At 43.6% G+C, this 27,968-nt stretch overlaps 1 protein-coding gene across 2 annotated transcripts; it reads left to right on the top strand.

Moving 5' to 3' along the window:
• The first annotated feature begins 150 nt into the window (after nucleotides 1–150).
• TTC4 (tetratricopeptide repeat domain 4) lies at nucleotides 151–24,244 on the top strand. Of its 2 annotated transcripts, XM_068964916.1 has the most exons (10): nucleotides 151–279; nucleotides 837–954; nucleotides 1,694–1,855; nucleotides 5,246–5,323; nucleotides 6,717–6,841; nucleotides 12,306–12,392; nucleotides 14,087–14,304; nucleotides 14,908–14,989; nucleotides 21,043–21,125; nucleotides 23,191–24,244. In XM_068964916.1, the coding sequence occupies exons 1-10, from the start codon at nucleotides 169–171 to the stop codon at nucleotides 23,291–23,293; spliced, it is 1,167 nt and encodes a 388-aa protein (XP_068821017.1). In that variant the 5' UTR covers nucleotides 151–168; the 3' UTR covers nucleotides 23,294–24,244. The 2 variants fall into 2 exon arrangements, with proteins under 2 accessions (XP_068821017.1, XP_068821016.1); XM_068964915.1 differs by lacking the exon at nucleotides 21,043–21,125 and having other exon boundaries at nucleotides 181–279.
• Nucleotides 24,245–27,968: the final 3,724 nt, after the last annotated feature.

Here is a 27,968-nt window from a genome sequence, read left to right as displayed (position 1 = left end):
AGGTAGGCGTTTCCCGGGGGAGGGGTGGAGTCGGGTCGGCCACGCCTCTAGCAAGCCGGAAGCAGCACGCCGGCGCCGCCCGGAAGATTGAGAGGGGGCACCCGCGCCGCCGGAAGCTGCCGTACGGTTCTCGGCGCCTGGTCGGTGGCTGGATCACCAGGAGCAGCCATGGCGCAGCAGCATCCGGGCACCACTTTTGACGACGGCATGGACTCATTCGTGGAAAAGTTCCAGAGTCAGCCTTACCGTGGCGGCTTCCACGAGAGCCAGTGGGAGGAGGTGGGCGGGCCCGGGGTCAGCACGTGCGTGCGTGGGCGTCGTCCCAACTCCTGGGGCCTCCCGGGCGCTGAGGCGCTCTTACCGCCAAGGTTTGGCCCTGCCGGCGGATAGGCGGTTTCTACTTGTGTGTTAAAAATCGGCCCCGAAGCTTTGAGGGTCTTCTTAAGTTGGCAGTATGTTTAGGTGTTCAGGTTTTGGAGTCAGAAACTTGTGAGTACAGAGCTTATCTCAGACCGTCCTCTCGTTTGTAAAATTCCTCCGACTAGGATGGTTGGCGAAGCTCAAGTGAGAGGGTGGGTGAAGTGCCAGGAACAAACGAGCGCTCAACTCGTTTGGTAGTTACTGCCGCTTTTGTAAGAATGTGAGAACTGAAGGGTCTTTAGGTATTCTGCACTCTTATTTTACAGGTGGGACACTGAGGCCGGGGAGGGAGAGATGTCATGAGGATTTGCAAATTATGATGAGTGAGAAAAAACTTTCATGTGGAGACCTGGAATTGGGTCTACTCAGTGGAAAATTGTATTTGTATAGTTCATTCTTCCCTTAACAACCTCCAGGAATTTGAAAAGATTCCTCTGTTTATGAAGAACTCACCATCAGAAATTGATCCCCTGGAGAATCCTGACTTGGCCTGCCTGCAGTCAATTATTTTTGATGAAGAGCGATCTCCAGAAGGTATCTTCAGTGACTCTCTAAGCTCCTCCATTAAATTGAGATAAAGTGTGAGTTAGAAAGGTTTTGATAGATACCAGAAGTGGTTAGCCTGAGCTGACTTGTCACTATTTATTCCACATATACTTTTTGTATACCTACTGAATACTGGGCACCAGGATACAGGAAGAAATGAGACTGCCCTCAAAGGTCACACTCCAGTGGACAGCTCAGCTGTCCTAAAGAATCAGGACAAACCTATGTGATAAGTGCCAAGGTGCTGGAGGTGCTGTTGGAACACCAAAGGTTGGGGGTGGGGGGGGCGGGGTTGTGTAGAAGTGGGCTTTCAGTGGCTGGGAAATTTGAACTGAATTGTAACAATTTTGTAGGCTTTTGCTAAAGTGAGGAGGGGAATTTGCCTTCAAGGGACTCAAAACAACATACTAAAAAACAGTGTAATTTCCCCCCATTTCTTCTGTAATTAAAGCCCTGTCTTCAAGAGATAAGTATACTTTTTTCCTTTATGATTTTTTTGGGGTGTGTGAGCACTTAATCTGCTTTCTAAGATATTTAGGATTGATTGTAGTTAAGTACATGTGACTTTATTTCTCCATATTAATACCCAGTTTTATAGCATTCCTTTTTGAGTTTTCTTTCCCTATTGGTTCTTTTTGGTTTGTCATTACATTATTGTGTGATTTAGATTTTTAATGAGCCCTTTAAAAAATAGGGAATAGTGCTTTTTTTCTTCTCTTTTTTGCAGATCAGGCCAGGACTTACAAAGACGAGGGCAATGATTACTTTAAAGAAAAAGACTACAGGAAAGCTGTTATTTCATACACTGAAGGATTAAAGAAGAAATGTGCAGACCCTGATTTGAATGCTATTCTTTATACCAATCGGGCAGCAGCACAATACTATCTAGGTAATTTATTCTATTATTTAGTACTTTCTAAAAGATTAACTTATAAAAAAACTATTACATGATGGCTAGTGGGGAGGGTTTGAGAGTGTCAGAGGAAAAGGAGCTGTTTATCCCAGAAACCTAAGATAGCTTACTTTAACTGAACTTTGATTTTCCAGGTAGATTGGTGAAAAGGGATGTCAGATAGATTATATAATGCTTACTATTTGAGCCACATGAGTAACATCAAATACTTTAATACATGGCAAGTTGGTATGATCTGGAATTTTTGAGCCCAGATGCCTCTTCTCTCTCAAAAGTAAGTTGTTTTTCTCTCTGGCCTCCTCTCAAGGATGCCAGAAGGATTAAGGTGATAAAGTTCTTTGTGTGAGAGAAACTCTGTTAGTCCAAGGGAGAATTTCTCAGTAGTCTGTGGGCCCTTTGAAGTAAAACATTCCTTGGGCAAGTAAACTTGGACAGTGCTGCTGCTTCATTGGAGATTTGCAGTGCACGTTAGTATGTTAATACTGAGAAAACCTACAGCAGAGAACCTTATCCTGTAATTCTCAGGTTTTATGCGCCTCCTTTTCAAGTAACACTTACTGACATGCAGGACTGTTGTGCAGATATGACTTTGGGAAACAACTGATTATTTGGGTGACATCATTGTTGGTATCTAATCTTAGGCATATTAAACCCTTGTTTCTTATCACATAGTTTGAGAAAGGACCTGGGAATGACTTCAGCCTTTTCTGAGGGACTGGTAGACAATAAGCCTTAAAGTCTAGCTGGGATAGATCTATTGGGACTCATCACCTTTGGAGCAGAGTTTCTTTCCAGTCATAATCTGCTCCAGTTTTTTTTTCTTCTTTAACCTGTTTCATTATAAAATTCTAAAAAGCAAGAGTGGTATAGAACTTTGGAGATTATTTGAGCCAACCAGCCCCCTCATTACATAGGCGTAGAGAAGAACTCCTTTGGTTAGTGCCAGACTCTGGACTAGAAACCCAGTCTTCTTACTTCTGGAGGAATACATTGTCTTCGTTCAGCACACTGAGTTCTTGTTCTGTGTTAGGCACTGGCAAAATAGAAATGAGTAAGACCTGACTTTTCCTTAAGGGAGTTTCATTCATTTACCTGTTCAGACTGTAAATATAAAGCATTTACTGTGTGCTAGGCACTGCACTGTGAATAAGAGCTACATAGTTCCTTTTTTGCGGGAACTAAAGAATGTTTGGCTCAGAGGGTAAAGCGCCTGCCCGCAATGCGGGAGACCCGGGTTCAGTCCCTGGGTCGGGAAGTTCCCCTGGAGAAGGAAATGGCAATCCATTCCAGTATTCTTGCCTGGAGAATCCCATGGATGGAAGAGCCTGGTGGGCTACAGTCCATGGGGTCGCAAAAAGTTGGACACGACTGAGCGAGCTCACTTCACTTCACTTCAAAGAATGTTATGTATAGGCCTAATAAGACCAAAAGCACCTTGCAAGAAAAAAAAAACAAAAACAGGTATTTGCAATACCAGAGGAGCAAATGCATAATAATCAAGAGACATTCCTTAAATGCTGTCACTGGTATGGCTTACAAAACACTTTCACGTTTTTTATCCCTCTTGAGTTCATAGCAGCTATGTATGGTAAATAAGGTTAACAGCTTTATCCCTAGTTAACAGAGTAAGAAACTGTAGTAAAATGTAGTAAATGTGTAAAATGAATTGCCTTAAGAGTATGCAGTGCTGGGATTAGGATTCAGAGTCAAGTTTGACTCAGAATACACTAAACAAAGACCCCTTCATCCACTCTTACGGAGGCACCTGCTGCTGTTGATTCCTTAGTACTGGGTACTTTGTAGGCTTTGCAGTATACTTGGTAGCTTTGAATTTTCCCTCTAGTGGCTTAGATTTCAGTTGTCTCAAGCCTAATTAGTCATTTAGCCTGTGTCTCTTTGTTCTCCAGCTTTAAAATGTGCGTTCCATTTTCTCATTCTTGTCTCTGGATTAATGGCTTTTTTGGTCAAGTGATAGGGGTTGAAATGCATATGTTCAGTCTACTACCTTTAAGCAGAAGTTTTTGGATTTCTCTTTATGTATTTTTTCTACAGATAAGATCATGCTGTTGTTCCAATTCTCTGTTCAGTTTTCACTTAATTTTATAACATTAACAATTTCACCTGTCATTAAATTATTTGTGAATACTGAAGTTGCATCATATGGACATACCAGTGTTTGTTTTACTGTACTGCTGTTGTTGAGTATATAGCTGCTTTTAGGCTTTTTTAAGTAATGCAAAAATGAACAAAGTTAGTGATAAAATTTTTCTGGTAATTCTGATTATTTAGGCTAAAGCAGGATTTGGCGGACTATGACTCAGGCCACATCTGGGTCCCTGATCTCCTGTGAGCTAAAAGTGTTTTTTTAAAGGATTATGAAACAAACAATGTATAACAGACCATATGTAGCCTTTAAAGTCTGAAATATTTACTATATGTCCCTTTAGAGAAAAATTTTGCTGACCCCTGGGCTAGAGCTTTAGAAATGAAATTAATAAGTATATACCAAACTGTTAGTAATACTTATGGTATAAACTAGAGAGTGAAAGTTTATCTCTTGGCTCCTAGGTTGGATAACCAGTGTTCATGATTGCACACCTTTTTTTTTCTTTTTAATGCATTTACAAATACATATGTGTGTACATGTGCCTGTATATTTAGATTGGTTTGTTTATTTTATAAAGATAGGCTTCTGTACACATTGACCCACCACTTAAAACAATGTAGGAAAGACATCCTATCATGCCTTTTACATACAGATCTATCTTACTCCCTTAATAGCTGTATTCAGTAGTATGGATTTACTATAATTTATTTCATCATTACCAAATTGAGGATATTTAGGTTATCTCTAGCTTTTCACAATTAAAAATAATGCAGCAGCTCACATGCTTTTACATTTGTGCTTGTACATTTTTTGCAAGCATTTTTTCGTTTTTTTGCAAGCCTTTTTAAGGATCGATTCTTTGAAGAGTATTTTTGGGTCAAAGTGAATATACAGTATGCACGCCAATTTACTCTCTTGGTTTACTCACGGAATGCCCTTTTACCATATCTTCACCAATATTGGGTATTACCTGTTTTTAATTTTCACTTTCATGTTAATCTTAATTTCTCTAATCAGTAGTGATTTTGAGCATTTTTCCATGTGCTTACTAGCCATTTATAGTTGTTTGGTGGGTTGCCTGCTATTATAAACATTTCTGAGGTGCTTGATGAGCATAACAATTTTTTTTCTATAAACAGTTGCTCTGATTTATATTTCTCTAAGATTGTCCAAGAGTGTTTTTGTTTTTACATGCAAAATTTTGGAAATAATGTGATCTTAAAACTTGTTTTCTCGTTTACTGAATGGTGTTTTGTCAGGTAATTTTCGTTCTTCTCTCAATGATGTGATGGCTGCCAGAAAGCTAAAACCCTGCCACCTCAAAGCAATAATAAGAGGTAAGTCCTGTAGAGCTGCAGTGTGACTGTCACCATGGAAAAGTTGGCATGCGCAACACCAGGAGTATTTTAAGCTTTGATATTAAAGTGCTAAGATACTAATGAAGTTACCTTATTTTTGCAATCTTAGTATTAAGTCGTTAGCAGCAGCAACATGCCATTTTTAAAAGAATTCTCCAGAGAATAATTCAACCCTCTGTGTTTTAAGAATTGGTAGAGAAATTGAAACTCCTCATTTTAAATTAATAAAGAATAAAATTAATTAAAGCAGTTCTAAAAGCCATATTCTAATTTTTTTTCCAAATTAGCTGATTGAAAGACAAGATCTTCAAATGCCATGTTATTGTTAATTAAAAGATAAGCTATGGGACTTTTGCCGATAACTCTAATGTTCAGATGTTCTCAGATTATTTTTTCTGTCCTAGTCTGTTCTGTCCTAATTTGCTTTTATTACTTGCATACTTCACCTTTTCTTTGAGAAGCTCAGTGGTGCTTTGTAAACTTTTAATTTATTCATTACATGTTAATCTCTATATCCCCATGGACCAACTTAAAATGCTTTATTAAAATTATGCTTATGTAATCATGGTTAGGGAGTTTATGTAGATCCAGGCCCTTCAGCTATAGGGAAAGATGGGCAAATAAATTGTGTATAGTCATGTGGAATTTGCTACAGCTGGAAGTCTGTAGCTTGCTTGAATTGTCGTTTTTACCTTACTGTGTGGTGTTGGCAAGACACCCATTCTGTCTCTGAAAGATGAGGTTGAATTCTATTGACATTTAAATTTTTTTAGTTCAGATGTTTTTAAATTCTGTAGAAAGCCCAGAGGCTAACTGGAGGAAAAACACGATTGATTAAAGGAGAGGTAGCTTAAACCGGTAGTCATCAAGAACAGTTTTAGGAGATACCTAACATGTTTAGTTTTGCCATTGCTTTTGTGAGTGACTGAGGCAAATTCTGCTTTCTGTCTCTCCATTTAAAGTCATCTGAGATGGACTTTAGTCTTCTCATTTATAGATGAGCAGCCTAAAGCTCAGGGATACTCAGTCCACTGTCTAATGTTTAGTTGGTTAATGACAGCTAGATTTCTAGCCCAGATCTCTCTGATTCCAAAGACCGTGTTCTTTGCCACTAAGCTGTAGCCTTCCCTACTTTAAGAGTCCTTGATACCAGAAAGAGAGTTTTGAGCCGAATGGGACCTAGAAACCTTTCTGATCTAAAATATAAGAAACAGTGTTCCTTGTCTGGGGAATGTACTAGAAAGGACTTTGTCATCCATTTCCCAGAACTTCAGGCCACTGGCTGGTAGCTGGTTGAAGTTGGGGGTCATGTTCAAGGATGGCTCTTTCCATGCGTCTTGTCCCCGGATACTAAGGGTGCTGGGTTCTACAGGTGCCTCTTGCCATTTGGAACTGAAAAACTATGTCGAGGCTGTGAACTGGTGCGATGAGGGGCTGCAGATAGATGCCACAGAGAAGAAGCTTCTGGACCTGAGGGCTAAAGCAGACAAGTTGAAGGTTGGTGGCAAAATTAATTAGCATCTCCCAGAGTGGATCTTGGGTCCCTGGTCATCCGGTGGTTAGGACTTTGTGCTTTCACTGCTGAGGACCTGGATTCAATCCCTGGTGGGGGATCTAAGATCCCACAAGTCATGCGGTGTGGCTAAAAAAAGAAGAAAACAACAACAGACACAACCCCGAATCAGTCCCTACCCATGGGGCTCTAGAGGATACAGAGAACTAAATGAGTAATTATAACATGATAGAGATAAGGAAGACTATATAGTACTTGATAAATTTGTGACTATTATGATTTGAATAAATAGACTAGTGGCATAGTCTAGTCTGCACACTGAGTATAGCTATTGCAAGAGGAGGGGAAAGACAGTTAAACACTTAAGATGTTAGGCTTCTATTTGTTGTTTAGTTGCTGAGTCCTGTCCAATTTTTTTGTGACCTCATGGACTGTAGCCTGCCAGGCTCCTCTGTCCATAGGATTTCCCAGGCAAAAATACTGGACTGGCTTACCATTTCTTTTCCAGGGATCTTCCGAACCAAGGGATCAAACCAGGGTCTCCTGCATTGGCAGGCGGGTTCTTTACCACTGAGGCATCACGGAAGCCCTAGGCTTCTATAATGCTGTGTAACTTCCAACATTAAGACATCTTTAATTTGCTGATGAAATGTGACATTTCTGGTACATAACAGCAAAAGTGATGATTAAAAACAATAGTAATAACAGACCATCACTACCAAAAAAAGCCTCAACATTAGCACTTACTGTATGTATGTTCCAAGTTCTATTTAAAAATTTTACTTATACGAATCTGTCTAAATCACACATAGTCCTATAAGGTAGGCACTATTCTAATTCACTTTCCACTAGTGAGGAAGCTAAAGCAGAGAGATCAGAAAGTCACATAGCTGGTGAAGCTGGGCTTCAAAGTCAGGCAGTCTGGCTCCAGAGTCTACAGTCTTAGTCCTCTGCAATACTGTCTCACAGGTTTGTTCCATAACTAGACTTCAGTTCTCTTGATTCTTGGTCTAGGTCCCTCTTGACTGCTTACACTATGAAATGGGAATTTTCAGTACCATGGGAGCCTAGAGCTGGCCCTGAACAGGGACAAGTTTTAGTCAGAAGTCATTCTGGTCCTGTCTACAAAAGTAGAGGTATGGACCCACATGGATCAGGAACAGAAGTTTGAGCCCAGGCTACTAGGTATGGCCAGAATTTCTAAAAGTGGCTTATACAGGAGAGAGTATCTAGAAGGCTACTGTGGAAGGCCATTCCCAAGCCTATCTGCAGAAGAGCCCTTCAGTTCAGTTGCTCAGTCGTGTTCGACTCTTTGCGACCCCATGAACCGCAGCACGCCAGGCCTCCCTGTCCATCACCAACTCTGGAGTCCACCCAAACCCATGTCCATTGTGTCAGTGATGCCATCCAACTATCTCATCCTCTGTCGTCCCCTTCTCCTCCTGCCCCCAACCTTTCCCAGCATCAGGGTCTTTTCAAATGAGTCAGCTCTCCACATCAGGTGGCCAAAGTATTGGAGTTTCAGCTTCAGCATCAGTCCTTCCAGTGAATATTCAGGACTGATTTCTTTTAGGATGGACTGGTTGGATCTCCTTGCAGTTCAAGGGACTCTCAAGAGTCTTCTCCAACACCATAGATCAAAAGCATCAATTCTTTGGGCTCAGCTTTCTTTATAGTCCAACTCTCACATCCATACATGACTATTGGAAAAACCATAGGCTTGACTAGACGGACCTTTGTTGACAAAGTAATGTCTCTGCTCTTGAATATGCTGTCTAGGTTGGTCATAACTTTCCTTCCAAGGAGCAAGCATCTTTTAATTTCATGGCTGCAGTCACCATCTGCAGTGATTTGGAGCCCCCCAAAATAAAGTCAGCCACTGTTTCCACTATTTCCCCATCTATTTGCCATGAATTGATGGGCCCAGATGCCATGATCTCAGTTTTCTGAATATTGAGCTTTAAGCTAACTTTTTCACTCTCCTTTAACTTTCATCAGGAGGCTCTTTAGTTCTTCACTTTCTGCCGTTAGGGTGGTGTCATCTGCATATCTGAGGTTATTGATATTTCTCCTGGCAATCTTGATTCCACCTGTGCTTCCTCCAGCCCAGTGTTTCTCATGATGTACTCTGCATAGAAGTTAAATAAGCAGGGTGACAATATACAGCCTTGATGTACTCCTTTACTATTTGGAACCAGTCTGTTGTTCCATGTCCAGTCCTAACTTTTGCTTCCTGACCTGCATGCAGATTTCTCAAGAGGCAGGTCAGGTGGTCTGGTATTCCCATCTCTTTCAGAATTTTCCACAGTTTATTGTGATCCACACAGTCAAAGGTTTTGGCATAGTCAATAAAGCAGAAATAGATGTTTTTCTGGAACTCTCTTGCTTTTTTGATGATCCAGCGGATGTTTGCAATTTGATCTCTGGTTCCTCTGCCTTTTCTAAAACCAGCTTGAACATCTGGAAGTTCACAGTTCACATATTGCTGAAGCCTGGCTTGGAGAATTTTGAGCATTACTTTACTAGCATGTGAGATGAGTGCAATTGTGCGGTAGTTTGAGCGTTCTTTGGCATTACCTTTCTTTGGGATTGGAATGAAAACTGACCTTTTCCAGTCCTGTGGCCACTGCTGAGTTTTCCAAATTTGCTGACATACTGAGTGCAGCACTTTCACAGCATCATTTTTTAGAATTTGAAACAGCTCAATTGGAATTCCATCACCTCCACTAGCTTTGTTTGTAGTGATGCTTCCTAAGGTCCACCTTACTTCACATTCCAGGATGTCTGGCTCTAGGTGAATGTGAGTGATCACACCTTTGTGATTATCTGGGTCATGAAGATCTTTTTTGTACAGTTCTTCTGTGTATTCTTGCCACCTCTTCTTAATATCTTTTGCTTCTGTTAGGTCCTTACCATTTCTGTCCTTTATTGAGCCCATCTTTACATGAAATGTTCCCTTGGTATCTCTAATTTCCTTGAAGAGATCTCTAGTCTTTTCCATTCTATTGTTTTCCTCTGTGGACTTAAATGGAAGCGTCTGTGTCCTGCAGCACAAGTGTAATTAAAGGGAGATTTCAGGGCCCAAAAGCATAACTCTGAAATGAACCAAAGCTGTGCAGCAATCTGGGTAGTGGTTATTCATTGGAAAATAATGGCTGCACCTTCTTAAGAACAGCAAGCTTTGTGGCATTTTACCTTGCCCTTTCCCATCGCCTCTCTCCCAAGGTCCATAGTAGCCTTGAAAGCCAACAGCCCACAATTATGGTGAAAATGAGCATCCTGGTAGCCACCAGAGGAGGCAGAACAGTATTAAGCCCCATTGCCAGAAGAGTGTCATTATTTGACCATCTAGAAGACCCCACTCACAAGTTGTTTTTATTTTAGACATCTTGAAACTATCCCAGTAGGAAAAGCTTTTTCACAGAGTGTTGTGATTGGAGGCATTTGTCAAATACAATTTGAGGCAATTATGTAAGATTTCGTCTGCCTGAGGCAGTGGAAAACAGTTGAGGCAAGCAATAGGCTTACCAGAAAACTTAAAAGGACAAGCTGGGGATTGAGAGTCTGTGGGGCCTTTGAAAAGCTCCAGTGTATTCCTGGGAATCTAGAAGGTCCTGTATGAATGTTCTGAGCTATCGCCTCTGCTTCCCAAGAGGCTCAGTGGTAAAGCATCCACCTGCCAATGCAGGAGATGCAGGGGGCCTGGGTTGGGGACCTGGGTTTGATCCCTGTGTCAGGAAGATCCCCTGGAGGAGGAAATGGCAACCCACTCTAGTATTCTTGCCTGGAGAATCCCACGGACAGAGGAGCCCTGTGGGCTCCAGTCCATAAGGTCGCAAAGAGTTGGACACAACTGAAGTGACTTAGCATGCAAAGGCAAAGAAACTCATTACTCATACAATCTATTAGCAAAAGCAGTATTCCAAGAAAACTTTCTTCTCTCAATAGAGAAACTAAATCCTGTCCCATACTACTGTTAGTAGTTTTAATTTGGTAAATTAAATTTACCTAATTTAATTCCAGCCTGACTGTACAAAACTTCTTTTTCAAGGTTCCCTTTTTCAAATCTCACAACTTTCTGTATCCGTATTAGTTCCTTATTTTTCTTCTAGAAACAGTCAGCTCTAGGACAAAACCACGTGCTCTAGTTGCGGGGGCTTCAGTAGTTGTGGCACGTGGGACCAGGGATCGAACCATGTCCCCTGAATTGCCAGGTGGGTTCCCATCCACTGTCCCACCAGGGAAGTCTTCCCTCACCTTTTCAGAGCAGTTCCTAGAGCTATTCAAGAGGCCGCCTCCCAGGTTTAAGTCCTCCGCAAGTCTTGCAAATAAAACAAAATTCTCACCTTTTTAGGTTATGCTTTTTTTTTCCAGTCAACAATTGCTAACAGACTCTGCAACAGAAGTAACATGAACTCGGTTAACCTAAGTACAATAAGTAAGACATGTTTACATTGGTTAAGCCAACAAGGTTAAGCTAGCTTTATTATCAGATATAATTTAATATTGAATATTTCTAAGATCATGTGAATCTGAAATTCATTTTGGCCAGTTTCCATTATATTTAGAAAAAGTTAATTTGTGTTTACTTTTAAGTCTGTTAAATAGAGCTTTCTTATACATTTAATTTTGATAATATTTTCCATAGAGACATCTTACGTGCATAACGTACACATAGACGTACAAACAGATGAGACTGGAGATCGTTTAGCTTGAACATGTGCGTGGTTTGCAAAGCCTAAAGTACTTACCGTCTGGCCCTTCAGAGAACAAGTTGGCCCCTATTAATCACAGTCCTGAGAGTTGGAGTAGGATCAGCTGGTTTTGGGTGGACTAGTAGGAAAAGGAAATCTGAGTTATAGTTCTGCCAGATGAAGTAGACTGGTGATATTTTTCTCTCATGGACTGTAATTGTGCAAGAGGCAGAGTCTGTGATAAGTTTTTGGCCCAGGGCAGAGTCTCTGATATGTTCTTGGCCTGAGTTTTTCCCAGTGTGTTTTCCTGTACTCCATCCATAACAGAGAAGTTTTAATGCCCCATTGGCCCTTATGTCAGGTCCTCTTTCCAGAATGCCCTTTCTCTTTGATCTGGTTTCTGTCTAAACCCACCTCCATGGGGCAGAATCAGTCATCACTCCCTCCTCTGTGTTTCAGAGCACTGAGTTCGTACTCCCAGGCTAACATTAGACCTTTTCATATGTCTGTCCCCCTTGGTAGACTGTGAGTTCCTGGGGTAGGTTTTAACATTACTGCTGCCCCTGGTCCTAGCACCCAGACATGTGCTTCTTAAATGTTTATTGAACTGAATCCAGCCACTGGTGTTCCTTGATATATAGGAGCCAGAGTTGAATAGAGACAAGAGAGAGCTATTTAGGGTCAGGCTGGAGTAACAGAAGAGGAGAGGAGGCAAGTTCCCTAGAGCTGATGCATCTGAATTTTTCATTTTCAGCGAACTGAACAGAGGGATATAAGGAAAGCAAAGCTGAAAGAAAAGAAGAAGCAGGATCAGAATGAGGCTTTACTCCAGGCCATCAAGGTGAGTTCTCAAACTTTCGCCCTATGGTCTTGCAGAATTCACTCATCATGAAGTTGATCGGGAACCTTTCTGGGGATGGTTTACCTGAATGAGTTGTTCATTTTCTTTCTGCTTTTGGTGAAGCAGTGTGACAAGTCAGACCCCCTGAGTTCAGTCAGCTGTCTCAATTGTATGCATGTGTTGGTTTCAGGTTAACATATACTGAATAGTTGCTATGGGTTAATCATTATCTAATCTTCACAGTAGCCTTCTGAGGTGGATCTTGTTCGTTCTTATTCCACATAGTCTCAGAGAAACCTCACATAGCTAGTGTATGTCAGAGCCAGGTCCTTGCTCTTGGTCCCTGTATTATACTGCATCCTGAGAAAGTGATTTTAGGATGTAGCTCTCCTAACTATCACAGTAACACAAAATTCTTCCTCCCCTTCCCTCTCTCGCCTGCATTTTAAATAAATGTAGGAAAGGTCTGATCCAAATCTTGCTTTCACAGGTCACCTATTGAGCCTTGGCTTCACAGGGGAGGTAATACTGGCTTTGAATTTGGTTCTTGATTTCATTCTTTGTTGAGTTAAATTATGTACCTCCTTAAAATTATTTGTTCGCTTTGAGAACTTCACAGTACTAAGATGCACTCCGCTAGTTCTGCCCTACAACAGAAAATCTGTTAACATGTTAACCGATTAAACAGAAGGGAATAACTCCAGAGAGATTTGGTCATTTCCTTAAATGTAGAGTATTGGAATGCCTAGACATTGGCATATAGACATTATTTTGGTATTCTTCTTTAACTCTGCATCTGAAACTTCATTATATTTGAGAACTACTCTAGAGAGTAATATACCCAAAGCTATATATATATTGTATTTTAGTGGTTTAAAGCTAGGGTCAGCAAGCTGCAGCCAGTGGCTCATGGCCCTGCCTGTTTGTGTCTTACTGATGACTGTTTTCACACTACAGTGGCAGAGTTGAGTAATATCCACAGAGACCATCTGGCCCACAAAACCTAAAATATTTCTTAATCTGACCCTTTCAGGGAAAGTTTGCAAACCCCTGGTATAGGAGATACCATCAAGGTAGTTTTGATTGCATGTCATTTTTCCCTTGTGGGCTAACCTTAGGAAGCTACCCCCAGCATATGTAAGAGGTGACTCTACCATTCAGACCTTTGATTTATCCTTATTTCTATGACAGACTCAAGATTAAGTCAGTGTATATATAATTTTTAGTATCCCACGTCCCAGCCAAGTTGAAAACATTTCCATTTTTGTACATGCCACTCTGTATTTTTTAATACCTTAGCACGAGCTGTTCCTTGGCTATTCCCTGGGGTAGAATGCCCTTCCACTCCCCATGCGCCCCAATTCTTCTGCCTTTCAGAGTCATTGTTCAAGACCTAGCATTCCCCAGTCACCGCTAGCCTCCAGGCTGAATTAATTATTCATGGTCTGCAGTTCCACAGCTTTACTTCTTCCCTTATGTTGGACTTATTACCATGTCTAGTTCATGTCTGTGACAAGAGTCTCGCTTGTGGTAGATGGCCGGTAAAGGTGAGTTCAGCAGGTATCAGGGATAATGAAGACAAATCATGTGTAGAGCTGGCCTTCACGGAGCTGGTAGTGTTACAGTTTTCCCTGTTCTAGTGAAGTGAGTTTGCATCCTTCTCACATGACATGTATGTTATTGCTTTAATCCAGGCTAGGAACATCAGGCTAGTCGCTGAAGCTGCTGGAGAGGATGAAGACTCAGCCTCAGAAGGTCTCAGTGAGCTCGTCCTGTATGGGCTCAGCTCTGAGAACCCCTGTGGAGCCAGGCTGAGTGTGGATGACCAGGGAAGACTGAGCTGGCCTGTGCTTTTTCTGTACCCAGAGTATGCCCAGTCGGACTTGGTCTCTGCTTTTCACGAGGATTCCAGGTAACTTCCTTCCCCGGGAGCCTTCTGTGGTGCTTGCATGCGCTTCCCTGTTTTTTCAGCAGGATGGACAGGTAGAATTTTGGGTGAGGAGGGAAGAGAATAGTATTAGAGAGTTTTATTACACAGTCTGGTTTAGCATAATCTCTAACCCATAGCTGATTTCTCCTTTCACTAAGAAGCTTTGCAATGAGAGACATGGTCTCACGGTTATACTAACACCACAGTACAGTGTTTGTCAAGCGCTGGGAGTTGTCTCTTGTGAGAGATGAAAGTATTGGAGGTAGTACATGAATAAAACTGAAGGGTATGTTTATTAGAAAACATGTTAACTAGTGATTTTAACATGTGATTTCATAGTTAATGGTTAGACTGTGGCTCAGTATAGGAATGTTGTTAATCCTGAGTCAGTTAAAGAGAATTACTATGTCATAATGGGACAAATGATTCACATATTTTGGGCACTGTTGTCAAAATGGATTAGGCCTGCATTTCATGATTTATATACTCTTGATATCTCCGTGAATTGGTGTCCAGGGGATGGGGATGTGGGAAAACAAGATTATGAGTTACTGATACCAGAAAGTACATGTTATATCTCCTTAGGTTTATTGATCATCTAATGGTGATGTTTGGTGAAACACCCTCTTGGGATTTAGAGCAAAAATACTGCCCTGATAATTTAGAGGTAAGGAAGTTTTCTTTTGTCCCTCTATGAGAATTGGGGTTGGGGGAATCAGGGTGGAGCAAGGTTTCACTGCCTTTAAAAAAAAAGTGGCAAAATATAAAAAACATAAAATGTACCATTTTAAACATTTCAAAATGTACAGTTCAGTAGCATTAAGTGCCTCCACATTGTTGTACAACCATTACCACCGTCTGTCTCGTTTTCGTCATCCTGAACTGATGTACGGGAACTCTTCCTCCTCGCTGTCCCTGAATGGATCTGCTCTAGGTGCCTCGTGTAGGTGGAGTCATAGAGTATTTGTCCTTTTTTATCTGGCTTAATTTACTTGGTGTAATGTCTTTAAGATTTATCATCATGTAGCATGGGTCAGAATCTTACTGTTTTTAAGGCTGAATAACATTCCACTGTTGCAACTTTGAAAAAAAATCACAACTTACAGAACAAAGAAATTTGTCTTCTGTTTGAGGGTAAGATGTCAACTGATGCCCCATCACCTCTGAAGACTTAAGTGTCTGTTTCCTACACACAAGGATATTTTCTTTCATGATCCCAATAAATCATCAGAATCAGGAAATTAACTTTGATACACTAGTACCAGCTAATCCTCAGACTCCATTAGTTTTCACAGATTTTCCCCCCAGCCCCCAGAAACACTTTTTTTTTTTGCACATACTACTAATTAAAAAGATTTCTTTTAATTGAAGTATAGTTGATTTACAGTATTGTTTCTCAAGTATAAAGTGATTCAGTTATATTTTTTCAGATTATTTTCCATTATATGTTAACTATGAGCTATTGAAAATAGTTTCCTGTACTATATAGTAAATCTTTGTTGCTTATGTATTTTGTGTATAGAAGTTTGTATCTGTTAATCCCATACTCCTAATTTATCCTCCACCTCTTTCTTCTTTGGTAATGATGTTTATTTTCTGTGTCTGTGAGTTTCTTTTCTGTTTTACATGTAGATTCATTTTTATTTTTTTATTTTAATTTTTTTGGCCACACCACATGGTATGTGGTATCTCAGGCCCCTGACCAGGGAGTGAACCTGTACCCCCTGCAGTAGAAGCACAGAGTCTTCCATTGTACCACTGGGGAAGTCCTTGTATTATTTTTTAGATTCCATGCATAATGATACCATATAATATTTTCCTTTGTGTGACTGACTTTACTAAGTATAATATTTTCTAGGTCCATCCATGTTGCTGCAAAAGGCCATATTTTTATGGCTGAGTAATATTCCATTGTGTATATATATATACCACATCCTCTTTAAGCCAGTCATCTGTTGATGGACACTTGGGTTGTTTCCATTCTTGGCTATTCTAAATTGTGCTGCCATGAACATTGGGATACATGTGTCTTTTCAAGTTAGAGTTTTCTCTGAATATATACCCAGGAGTGGGGTTGCTGGATCATATTGTAACTATTAGCTTCTGCTTTCCGTGGTGGGTGCACCAATTTACATTCCCACCAACAGTGTAGGAGGGTTCCCTTTTCTCTTCATCCTCTCCAGCATCTATTTGTAGACTTTTTAATGATGGCCATTCTGACTGGTGTGTGGTGTTACCTCACTTTGGTTTTTGATTTGCATTTCTTCAGTAATTAGCAATGTTGAGCATCGTTTCAAGTCTCTGTTGGCTACCTGTATGTTTTCTTTGGAGAAATGTCAGTTTGGGTCTTCTGCCCATTTTTGAGAGTTTTTATCATGAGTGGAGGTTGAATTTTGTCAAATGCTATTTTGGTATCTGTTGAGATGATCACATAGGTTTTGTCTTTCCATTCGTTAATGTGATACATCACGCTGATTGACTGGTGTATATTGATCTGTCCTTGTGACTGGAGTGAGTACAACTTGATTTTTTTCTTCTTTATACTCCCTTCCCCCACATTTTATGATTTTTATGTCCTATTTATTTTACATCTTCATGTTTATCCTTTTGCTATTATAGTTTTAATTGCTTTTACAGAATTTTTTGGTTTTATAATCTGTGTACTGGCTTATTTAAATGATCTTTTATCCTTTTATATATTTGCCTTTCCCATTGTGATCTTCCTTTCCAATAGATTCTGCTGCTTTTTTACTTAGAGAAGACCTTTCAGTACTAAAGACCCTTAGTATTGCTGAATTCTTTTAGTTTTGCCTGTCTGAGAAATTATTTATCCTTTCTATTGTAAATGATAGTTTTGCCGGATAGGGTTGTGGATTTTTCCTCTTCAGGACTTTGCCTATATCATGCCACTCTCTCTGGACTGAAGTGTTTCTGCGAACAAATCAGCTAATAGCCTTACGGGGGTTCCTCTTTAACTGACTCTTTTTCTTTCTCTTGCTGACTTTGGAATCTTCTCTTTAACTTTTGCTGTTTTAATTATGCTGTGTCTTGTTCTGGATCTATTCGGGTTCATCTTGTTTGGAACCGTCTATGTTTCCTGTACCTGGATATCTATTTTTTTTGTTAGGTTTGGGAAGTCTTCTGCCATAATTTCTACAAACACATTCTTGGTCTCCTTTTCTCTCTCTTTGCTTTCTGGAACTCTTATTATGTGTAGGTGTGTAGGTTGGCATGCTTTATATTCATCTGTAGATCTCATATGTTGTTTTCTTCTTTTTTTTTAATTTGTCTTTCTGTCTGCTGTTCTGTTCGGGTGGTTTTCATTATTCTATTTTCCAGATCACTTATTTGTTCTTCTGTGACATTTAGTCTGCTATTCATTACTTACAGAGTTGGTTTTTATCTCAGCAATTGAATTATCTAATTTCAATTGATTCATGTTTATAGTTTCTAGTCCTTTTTACAGTGATCAGCATTTTTACTGATAATCTTTCTTAATTCCTTTAGCATTTTTATTACCTCCTTTTTGAACTTGAGGTCTAATAGACTGGAGAGTTCTGTTTCATTACTTGTTCTTTCAGGGGAATTCTGTTCTTCTAACTGGGAGAAGTTCCGCTGCTTTTTCATTTTACTTCACTTTCACTATCTCTGTGAATTTATGAAAAAAGTTAGCTATTGTGGTCTTAAAAAAGTTAGCTATTGTGGTCTTAAAAAAGCATTCCTGCTCAGAGTTTGTCCAATACTTGTGTGAGGGCTGTTTTGGGTGTGGATGCCAGCCACATCTTTCTTGAGTGTGCTGTCCCCCTTGGTGGGGGTATGGTTGGTGGTGTGGTGTGTCTAGAGCCTGCCTTGGATGAGAGGTGGGGCCTCCTCTCTGCTCCATGGCTTACCGGGCAGCGTCTGCTCCCCCGTTGTTGGGGTAGAAGCCACGAGGGTCAGGATGCATCAGGCTTCGTTGCCCTTGAGTGTGTGCCCTGCCCCAAAGAAAGTGGTTGCTGAAGCAAGTGAAGTCCATGCAGTCTCGGTGAACTTGAGCACCGCCATGGTTCCCCTCAGAAGCAGCCCAGGGTCGCATCCTTTTCTCTGCTGTGGTTGTCTGGTGCAAGGCTGTGGTGTGAAGTAGGCTGGAGTTGGGGGTCAGGGTGTTGTGGCTGCAGGAATTGAGGAGGCTGTGGTGCCACCTGGGACCTGGGCAGCCTCTGTGGTAGACCTCTCCCAGGACCTGTCCACTCTAGATCTGACAGTAGTTGCTGTGTGGAGTGGGCAGAACTAGGCTGCTTCCATTGGGAAGCCATCCCTGCAGAAACCCAGGCAGGTCCTGACCGCCTAGCCACTGTGTTCTTCCAGGACTGCCCAGTGTATGTGCTGACAGTGTCTGCTGTAGCTAGACGCGCCCCTGCTGCTTGGGTACTGACAGTGGATTCTGCATCTCCCCCAAATCACATCCCAGGCCCTCCAGTCTTATCTCTGTGTAGCTAGATCAAGTCCTCTCCCACGGCCTGTCTGCCTGAGATCCAGTGCTTAGCTGCTGTATGCCCTTGTGATGCCTGGTGCATATGCTGACATGTCTGCCCGGTTTGACCCACCACCCTGGTGTGTACACTGACAGTGGTCTCCGTGGTTCTACTCAGACCACATCACCCTAGTCTGTCTGCACAGCTAGACTGAACCTTTGCCCTAGTCTCACACCAGGCTGTGGTGTGGGGTGAGTGGGGCTAGGGTATTGGTCCTTTGGATTGGGACGTGCCTGTCGAGGTGGCAGCCTCCAGTGCAGCTCTCTCTCGGTCCTGATTGTCAGCAGGCCAGCACATGTGCTTACTTGTACAGTCTGGGCTTCTCTCTTGTGTCAGTGGATTTCCCAGCTGGCACGCAGGCTCCTCAGGGTGAGGGTCCATCCATGTGGACTTCTCTTCACTACAGATCCCTTCCAGTGGTACCAGTCCCAGCCTGATGCTTTTATTTCTTTCCCTGTCCTACCTGATGATGTGGAGATCTTTCTTGCAGGTTTGGTTGTATAGGAGATCTTCTGCCAGTTTCTAGTTAGTTTCTGTGGGAATTGTTCTACATGTAGATGTATTTTTGATGTTTGTGTGTGTGGGAGTGAGCTCTGCATCTTCTTGTTCCCACCATCTTGATCCCCTCCGCCAGTCACCAGTAATGTTCTTTATAGCAGAAGGAATCCCACATAGTATTGTATCTAGTGCTCATGTCCCTTCAGTCTCCTTTGGGCTACAGAAGATTTTCAGTCTTTAGTCAACTTTCTTGATCTTACCACTTTTGCAGGTTACAGACCAGTTATTTTGTGGAAAGTGTGGGTTTGTCTTGTGTGTCTTTTGACCTAGATTATGTGTATCTGACTGGAATATCACAGAGCAGTGCTATATTCTTGTTGCATCCTGTCAGACGTCATAATTTCAAATGTCCCATTACTGATGATGTTCACTTTCATCACTTGATTGAGGTAGGGGTATACAAGCTTCTGTACTGCATAAAGTTACTCTTTTGCCCTTTGTAGTTAGTATTTTATAGGGAGGTACTTGGAGATGATACACATATTTTCTTATTCATCAAACCGTTGTTTATGTCAGTGGATTTATGGTTTATTTTATCAATTGAGTTATAATCTATTAACTCCTGGAGAAGGAAATGGCAACCCAGTCCAATATTCTTGCCTGGAGAATCCCATGGATGGAGGAGCCTGGTGGGCTACAGTCCATGGGGTCACAAAGAGTCGGACACAACTGAGTGACTTCACTTTCACTTTCATGGTTACATTATGCTCAAGGTGTCTAGGATTTGGTCAGTGGGAATTCCTTCAAATTTGCTTTTGTGTCCTTCGGACTTGTCTCCACTTTTAAAGCACTTCCTTGCTTTGTGTTACAATGTGTTTGAGGCTCAAATTGTGCTTTTTTTGCCTTAGCTCTAGAATCAGCCATTTTCCCCGAGGAGCTTTGGTTCTTTTTAGCAGAAAATAGTATTTAGAAGTCAAGATCTGTCTAGTAGCTATACTCCTAAGTACAGGGGTGAGGGGAGGAGGATGCTCACTGCTCCATTGGCGTGCATGTGTGTGTGTATAAAAACATGAGCTGTCACTGGTATCTCCAATTCTAATCCAGTACCAACTCTTTCTCTATTTTTGCAGTGGCTTCTATTATTATTAATATATTTGTTTGATTGGTTGCCCCACATTTAATTCCCCTCCCCTCACCACCAGCATCCCCTCTCATGGGGAGCCTTCCCTCGCTCACATGGACTGACTCCCGCATCAGCCTGTTGCCCCAGCATGGTGCCCTCCTCATCCTACATACGCTGTCACCCTGCACTGCTCAACCGTCCTGCAGGAATGTCTTTCTTATCCAGCGTGGGTCCTCACTCCCCTCAGCAGGCCTCCCCCTGCCATAAGTGGCTGCCCTTCTCACCCTGCTTGGCTGGCCAGTCCCCAGTGAGAATGCACATCTCCACTGGCCAGGCTTTGACACCTGCCCAGGGCTGCCTCCTGTGTGGACATCTCTCTTTCTCTGCTCAGGGCCACTGCTGCCTCCTTTCCCCATACCTAATGGCTCTACGACTGAATTGTTAGGGAAGGAAGGCTCATGGGCCTGGATTTGAGTCTCAGCAGTTGCTGTCTCTTACACATTTCCCCGATTTGGCCTCAGCATGCCTAGTGTCGCTGAAGCCCTTTACTGGTGTCTGACTTGTGCCCCTCTGCTCATCCTGCAGATCTACTTTGAGGATGAGGACAGGGAGGAGCTGTACTGCGTGCCTCCCAGTAGCACCCTGCTGCAGGTGCTGCAGCACCCCAGGTGAGTCACCTTCATGGGGCTGGGTAGACCAGGAAGGGTGCTCAGGCACCGTCCCAGGGACATGGCCAGGTTCCCGTTTCACTGCTGAGCACTGGCCTTGTACTCCCCTCCCTTCTGCCCTGGATGCAACATTGTGAGACAGCAGCCTACGGAGACTGGCCCAGGCTTTTGGCCAAACAGGCTGCAGTGTGCTGACTCAGCCCATTGCACCACAGCCGTGACATCCTCAGTGGGAAGTGAATGGGGCTGGTTGAAAAAGAAAGCGCTGCCTGGCTTTTGTACCAAAGACAGCTGGGATGGCCCTCCTGTTCCTAATTGCGCCTGTGTCCCTTGATGTTGTCGTATGGAAAGAGCATTGGCTCTTGAAGTCAGACACCATCATTCAGTGGCTGTGTGCCTCTAAGCCCATACCGCCTCCCTGGGTCTGTTGGCTCATCTCTAAAATGAGGATAATAACTCTTGACTACATATTGCTCAGGTAGGAGAGAGAGTAGGAGTCAGTGCTCTGATGCACTGAAAGGGGTGGTCTACCGTGAGAGGGCACCTTGGTTAATTGCAGTGGGAGCCAGTTGGATTTGGCAGTTGTCTCTTAGCTTTGGGGGTTCCTGGACTATAAGGTTATGGCCTCAGTAGCTTTACAGTTGACCCTTGGGCCAATTTTCCCTGAGCTTTGAGCAAAGCAAATGTCTTGGATTTAGGCAGAGTCCAGTATGCTAAGGGTGGTTGGGTTGGAAATGAGGCTGGAGGACCATGTTAGGACCGTGTATGGCAGCCTTGAATGCTCTAGGGAGCATGAATCCTGACGATGGTGTGTGGAGCCCTAGAGGGCGTTTAGGTAAAATTTACCAAGTAGTGTACAGATCTTAAGTGTACTGTTCAGTGGTGAGACGTGAAGTAGGGGTGGATTGAAGTTTAGGAGGTAGATTGGGATGGGAATTGGTGATGTGTTGACTGACTCAGTGAGTGTCTAGCTGGTCTTGATGCTACTGCTTTGGCCTGGCAGGCAGGAGGTGAGGATTTCTTCAGATATGATTGATGACTTCTCTTGGCAGCATTGTTTTTTCCTAGCCCTAAATTACCCTTCTAGTTTATAGACAGATTTTTAGCTCTTCATTTTATCAATTGTTAGTAAATTATCCAGAATTCTTTAAAGGCCTGAGGTCTGCTCTATCTTATCTCCCAGAAAATGCAGAGAAATCTTAAATATAAAGCAGACTGATTAATGGAGGAAAACCAATTTCATGCTTCTGAGAAAGTATAAATACATTGGAAGTCATTATTTTTTAAGTGATTAGCGTAGGCAAGAGACTACCCAGCACAGAGGAACTTCAGACCAGCAACATCAAACTCTGAACTGGGTGCTGGGCCATGATACAGGCTCCTCTGCCCAGATCCGAGCCCACAGGCTGGTGCAGAAACCCCTGGACCTGAGTCCACCACCTTGCCTGCTGTCCAGCACGCCTGCTTCATTTGCTTTATGCCCAGCAACAGCAAAAGTGCTAGTGACCTGCACCTCCTGGCTTTTTCTCCCCCATGCCCATCAGGACCCCTTTTCCAATTAATGCAAGCTGAGACATGACAGCTCCCAGAAACCTTTCCTGATTCCCTTTCCCGTAGAGGAATTATGTCTCTTTGGGCTAACACTGTACCTCAAAAATGCTTCTACAGTTGTGCCTCACTGTCATTATTTATCTCCCTTTCTCTAGACAGTGATGGTGGCTTTTGTTTGTTGTTTAATCTGTTTTTTTCAGCACAAGGCCTGGCTTACCCTGGGCACGTACTGTTGAATGAAGGAATGAAAGCATGTTCTTATTTTATGTTTAGCCATAAACATACATGATGCTAGAGGACCCAGAGGACTGGCCCAGAGGTTCTGGCTAGGTTCTAAGGGGGAGGGGGTCATGCTCATTTGCAGACTTATAAACAACCAAGCAAATAAATGTGCTAAACTTGTGTTTTAATGTTGACTCACATCTAAAGGTTCACCTTGACTGTTGTTGGGAAGATCCATGGGTGATTAAGATTGCAATTCAATTATCTGTCTCTTTTCTTGTGTTCACTGCAGGTACTTTGTAAAAGCCCTGACACCAACATATTTGGTCTGTGTAGGATCCTCTGGTTTTTGTAGGAATTATCTCCGGGGGAAAAAGGTGCACCAGGTTAAGTGACTGGGCCATGCTGTGGGAGCCAGGCTCCCTGGGCCTCCGCCCTCCCCCACCTCAGCCTGGAGTTAAGCATACTTGAATCAGCAAGATCTACTCTTCGAACCCAGCACTTTATTCCTGTCACCCCAGGGGCAGGCCTTCCCTGCATCATGGTTGGGGAGGAGCTGCTGCCTTCTTGAACTTCAGCCTCTCGGGTCAGACCGCTGAGCTCTAGCAGGCCTTCACTTTGCTCTCTTGCTGCTGAGCTCTGTGCCTTGCTTATGACCTGCTTGGACTCACTGTGAGTTGTGTTAACACCACCCTCCAGCTCTGACCTGAAGACTCATGATCCAGTGACATGGTTCTGCAGCTGTGTGCCTCACACTGCACACATACACAGCCACACTTGTGACTGTAAGGTGTTAATGCTGAGAAGTCCTTCATGAACACAGAGGCCTGCTCTGTTGGGATCCTGTAGATGCCTTGGGGTGAGATGGGGCCAGGGAAGCCAGGTCCTAATGCTCCATCTTTTATGAAGAGTTGAAAATTGAGGCTCCTCTAGAATCCCTAAAAAGTTTGCCATGTTTCCTGATTTTTGCAGTATGGAGACCTGTGACATACTTAGATAGTACATCAGTTTTCATATTTAGAATTTTATGCCTTTTAATCTGGAAAATCTTTTTGCACGTTGAGTCACTGTCATCTGTTGTATTTTTGTCTACAGCTAGTTGCTTCCTCCTTCCTAGAGGATTTTATATGTCCTGTCCTTGCATTGTCCACCCTTTCCCCCAGTGAGGAGGGTGCGTCCCTTCTGATGCAAAGGGATGTGAGTGGACATGTTCAGGCAGAGCTTGCAGGGTATGGTGCGGTGGGTCATGCTCTTCCCTCTGCCTGGGAATGTATTTCCCAGGGTGGGGCTGTTCCTTCAGCTGGATGCTAAAACACGTGGAGCAGAGCTGAAGCAGCTGGCCTGCAGCCATTGACTGTGACATGAATGAGAAATAAATATTCGTTGTAGTATTAATAATAAGCACTGAGATTTGGGAGTTGTTTGTTACTATAGCAAAGCTACCTAATACATCATTAAACTGAAACCAGCTGCTCTACTTAAGATCGACTAACTTAGGGTTTTCTGCTGTGCATGCTGTCATCTATGAATGGCAGTTTGCTGTGGAATGTTTACAAAGAACCAGGCAGCTTTCCTTCCAGGTGCAGGTCCCTGCTTGTGGCTATAGAGCCAAAGTCCAGTGTCTATCATGAGCCTGGCTTAGGCCACACAGGCCATCCTCTCTCATTTCCCAGCTAGATTCTGTGCCCTTCCAGACAACAAGGCCTGTCCCAGCTTTGCTCCACTGCAGTGGCTATGGTGATGGGCAGCCAGGGTGAGCACAGGAGTGTGGGGCAAGGGCCCTGAGCACTCCCCTTCCATAGGGGTGGGACCTGCAGGGTTCGGGACAGGTGGCCCTCTTGTGAAGTGGATGGGTGTAGTGGGGCCTGTGGACCTTGCCCTCACCTGGTGCCTCTGTGGCCACTTGCCCATGCCTCGGATTCCAGCAGAGCCAAATCAGAGCTCCCCACAAAGATTTAACCCTCCTCCACCTCATCTTACAGATGAGGAAACTTAGGTTTAGAGGAAGGACAAGGGCAAGGCTGAGGAGCCAGCATCTTTGGCATCCCCAGCTTGAGGCAGAGCCTTTCCCACCATCCCAGGGACCCTTCTCCCCACAAGACTAGAGTGCAGCCCTTCTCAGGGCAAAGGGTCAGGGATGGAGGTGGGCCTCCCCAACCTGTCTAGTTACCTCTGTGGATTTAGGGTGTCAGCTGGAGAACTTGGGGGACAAAAGAACCCCTTAAGCCACACCCTGATGAAACACTTCTGGAGGTGTACAAGGGCAAGCAAATGGCTGTCAACCTGGACAGCAAGCAGTATGCAAACCCTCATCCTAAGCCACGTTCTCAGTCCTAGGATCACAATTTTATAAATAAGATGGAGGCACACAGTCTCAACAGTGAGTATCAGACCTGGGATCTGAACCCAAGCATCTCACTCCAGAGCCCACCTGCCTCCTCTTTCAGGTTCCTTTCCTTCTGTTGGCTTTACCAACATTTAATGGGCACCAACCAAGGGCAACCAATCTAGACAGCATATTAAAAAGCAGAGTCATTACTTTGCCAACAAAGGTCCATCTAGTCAAGGCTGTGGTTTTTGCAGTAGCCATGTATGGATGTGAGAGTTGGACTATACAGAAAGCTGAGTGCTGAAGAATTGATGCTTTTGAACTGGGGTGCTGGAGAAGACTTTTGAGAGTCCCTTGGACTGCAAGGAGATCCAACCAGTCCATCCTAAAGGAAATCAGTCCTGAATATTCACTGGAAGGACTGATGCTGAGGCTGAAACTCCAATATTTTGGCCACCTGATATGAAGAACTGACAGACCCTGATGCTGGGAAAGACTGAAGGCGGGAGAAGAAGGGGACAACAGAGGATGAGATGGTTGGATGGCATCACTGACTCAATGGACACCAGCTTTGAGTAAACTCCAGGAGTTGGTGATAGGGAGGCCTGGCGTGCTGCAGTCCATGGGGTCATGAAGAGTTGGACACAACTGAGCAACTGAACTGAACCAAGGGCAAGGCATCAGGTAGCTTCTGCCTTCAGGGTCATGCTGTTGAGTGGGTGTCATAAACCTAAGCCTGGGTTGAGAACTCTCCAATAAAGGGAAATGCAGCCAGTCTGTCTGTGTCCCCGCTGCACTCTTGGTGTGACACTGAAGGCCCTTCAGTGTCTGGCCCTTTACCACTTCTGTGGCTCCCTCCATCTCCAGCCTCAGCCTAGCCTCCTGGCCTCAGTTCAGCTGTGGTAGGATGGTGCAGAAGTGAGAGTATCAGCTCTGGAGCCCGGCTGTCTGCTTTCTACTTCCAGCCCCATGACCCGCTAGCTGAGTAGCCTCAGGTACCAGTCCTGTCTGCAACTTGAGGATAACAGCACCTTCCTCATGCAGGCGCTGTGAGAATTCGATGAATGAATCTGCATGTAGTACACGGAACACAGCCTGCCTCACACCAAGAGTTTATGACACATTTTATTCTCCAGTCTTAGGGTTTTAGCTTACGGCTTTTGTACACTGTTCCTCTGGAAGACTCTCACTTCTCCTCCCTCCATTCCCACTGTTCCTCCCTTTATTTAATACCTATCAGGACCTTCCGTCAGGTCCAGCTGCCTCCTCCAGGAAACCCTACTGGCTGGCTTCTTACCACACATCCCATGAGTCCTCTACCTTCTCTATGCTGACTGCACTGTACTTGATTACTGGGTGGTTGCTTCCACTTCTCTGGAAACTCGAGTCAGGTATGCTGAACTGTGCATTGTGCCCTGCCAGGACCTAGCACAGCAGCTCCTCAGCGCACAGCAGCTCCTCAGCACACAGCAGGTGTATAACAAATAGTTACTGATTGATGACACAGGAAGGAGTGATGAATTCTGAACAGACTCGGGGTGGGAGGTGGAGGGAGGCCACCACACACAGGGGATGTGGGCCGTTCAATTGAAGGGATTGGTGAGGTGGGAGGGACTTCAAGCTAAGGCAGGAGACTTGAAAGGGCATATGCCAGGGGTAGCACACATGCTACCAGGCTTAGTAGTAACGACTGCCATGTACTGGGCACTTAGGTGTGCCAGAGGGCATTCCAGGTGCTTCATGTGGATGGGCTGAACCTTGCCAGTCTTTGGGAGGCAAGGCACCATTTTACTGAGAAGAAAAGTGGCATAGAAAGGATAAGTAGCTTACAGAGCCAGCTAGCTAGTGAAGAGTGAGTCACAACTTGAATTCAGGACTCCCCTCAGTCCCTCAGGAGATACAGTAGCAAGACTGGGCCCCTGCTTCCAGGAGTTGGCAACAAACCAGAGGCCCTTGCCTGCTCACTCCAAGGTTATGGTAAAAGTTCGGCAGTTTCACCTGCAATGTCCCTGACATGTCTGCCTAGGTAGAAGAATTCAGTCTGCTGAAACCCTTAACAGCATCAACATCCTGCCTGTGGCACTCCCGTCAGCCCACGGGCTTAACCATTAACCAGTAAGTGCCTCCACCCCACTCTCCCAGCCCTACAAGGTTTTAATCACAAGCTCATTAGCACCTTGAGAGCTGCTGGCTTAATATGAGTGGACACCACCCCTGCATGGACCTGGTGCCTGAATGTGGGAGCCTGAAAGTGACCACCCCATTGTGCTGGCCATGTGCACTGCCTGCTCAACCTTCCAGAAGGACAGCTACACTTCCCAAGCACCTGCTGTGAGCAGGCCCTGCTGTCCCTGTTTTCCCAGTGAGGAAATGGGTACATGAAGTGTCCTGCACAAGGTCCCATAGCTGCTAAATGGCCCAGGCAGTCTGACAGTAGAGTCTCTCTGTCTGGGTCACTATGATCTAAGTTATTATTTTAAATTAAGTGAAATCAGTCTTTTCCCAGAAGTTTGCAAAAACATCATAAAAATACTTTCCCCAATTTCCACATTATAGAAAACTTTAAAAAATTCTTTTCCTAATTCTAAAAGTCATGTGTGCCCTTCAGTTCAGTCGCTCAGTTGTGTCCGACTCTGCGACCCCATGAATTGTAGCACGCCAGGCCTCCCTGTCCATCACCAACTCCTGGAGTTCACTCAGACTCACGTCCATCGAGTCAGTCATGCCATCCAGCCATCTCA

Source organism: Capricornis sumatraensis, chromosome 2 (assembly GCF_032405125.1).
Source record: "Capricornis sumatraensis isolate serow.1 chromosome 2, serow.2, whole genome shotgun sequence".
In the NCBI taxonomy this organism is placed as follows: Eukaryota; Metazoa; Chordata; class Mammalia; order Artiodactyla; family Bovidae; genus Capricornis; species Capricornis sumatraensis.
Note: the sequence above shows the minus strand (reverse complement) of the source record. Positions and strands in the feature narration are given on the sequence as shown.

Coding starts and splice junctions, on each gene's coding strand:
- TTC4 (XM_068964916.1), top strand. CDS start 169: ATGGCGCAGCAGCATCCGGGCACCACTTTTGACGACGGCATGGACTCA. Junction 955..1,693: donor TGAAGAGCGATCTCCAGAAG/GTATCTTCAGTG, acceptor TCTTTTTTGCAG/ATCAGGCCAGGACTTACAAA. Junction 5,324..6,716: donor CCTCAAAGCAATAATAAGAG/GTAAGTCCTGTA, acceptor TGGGTTCTACAG/GTGCCTCTTGCCATTTGGAA.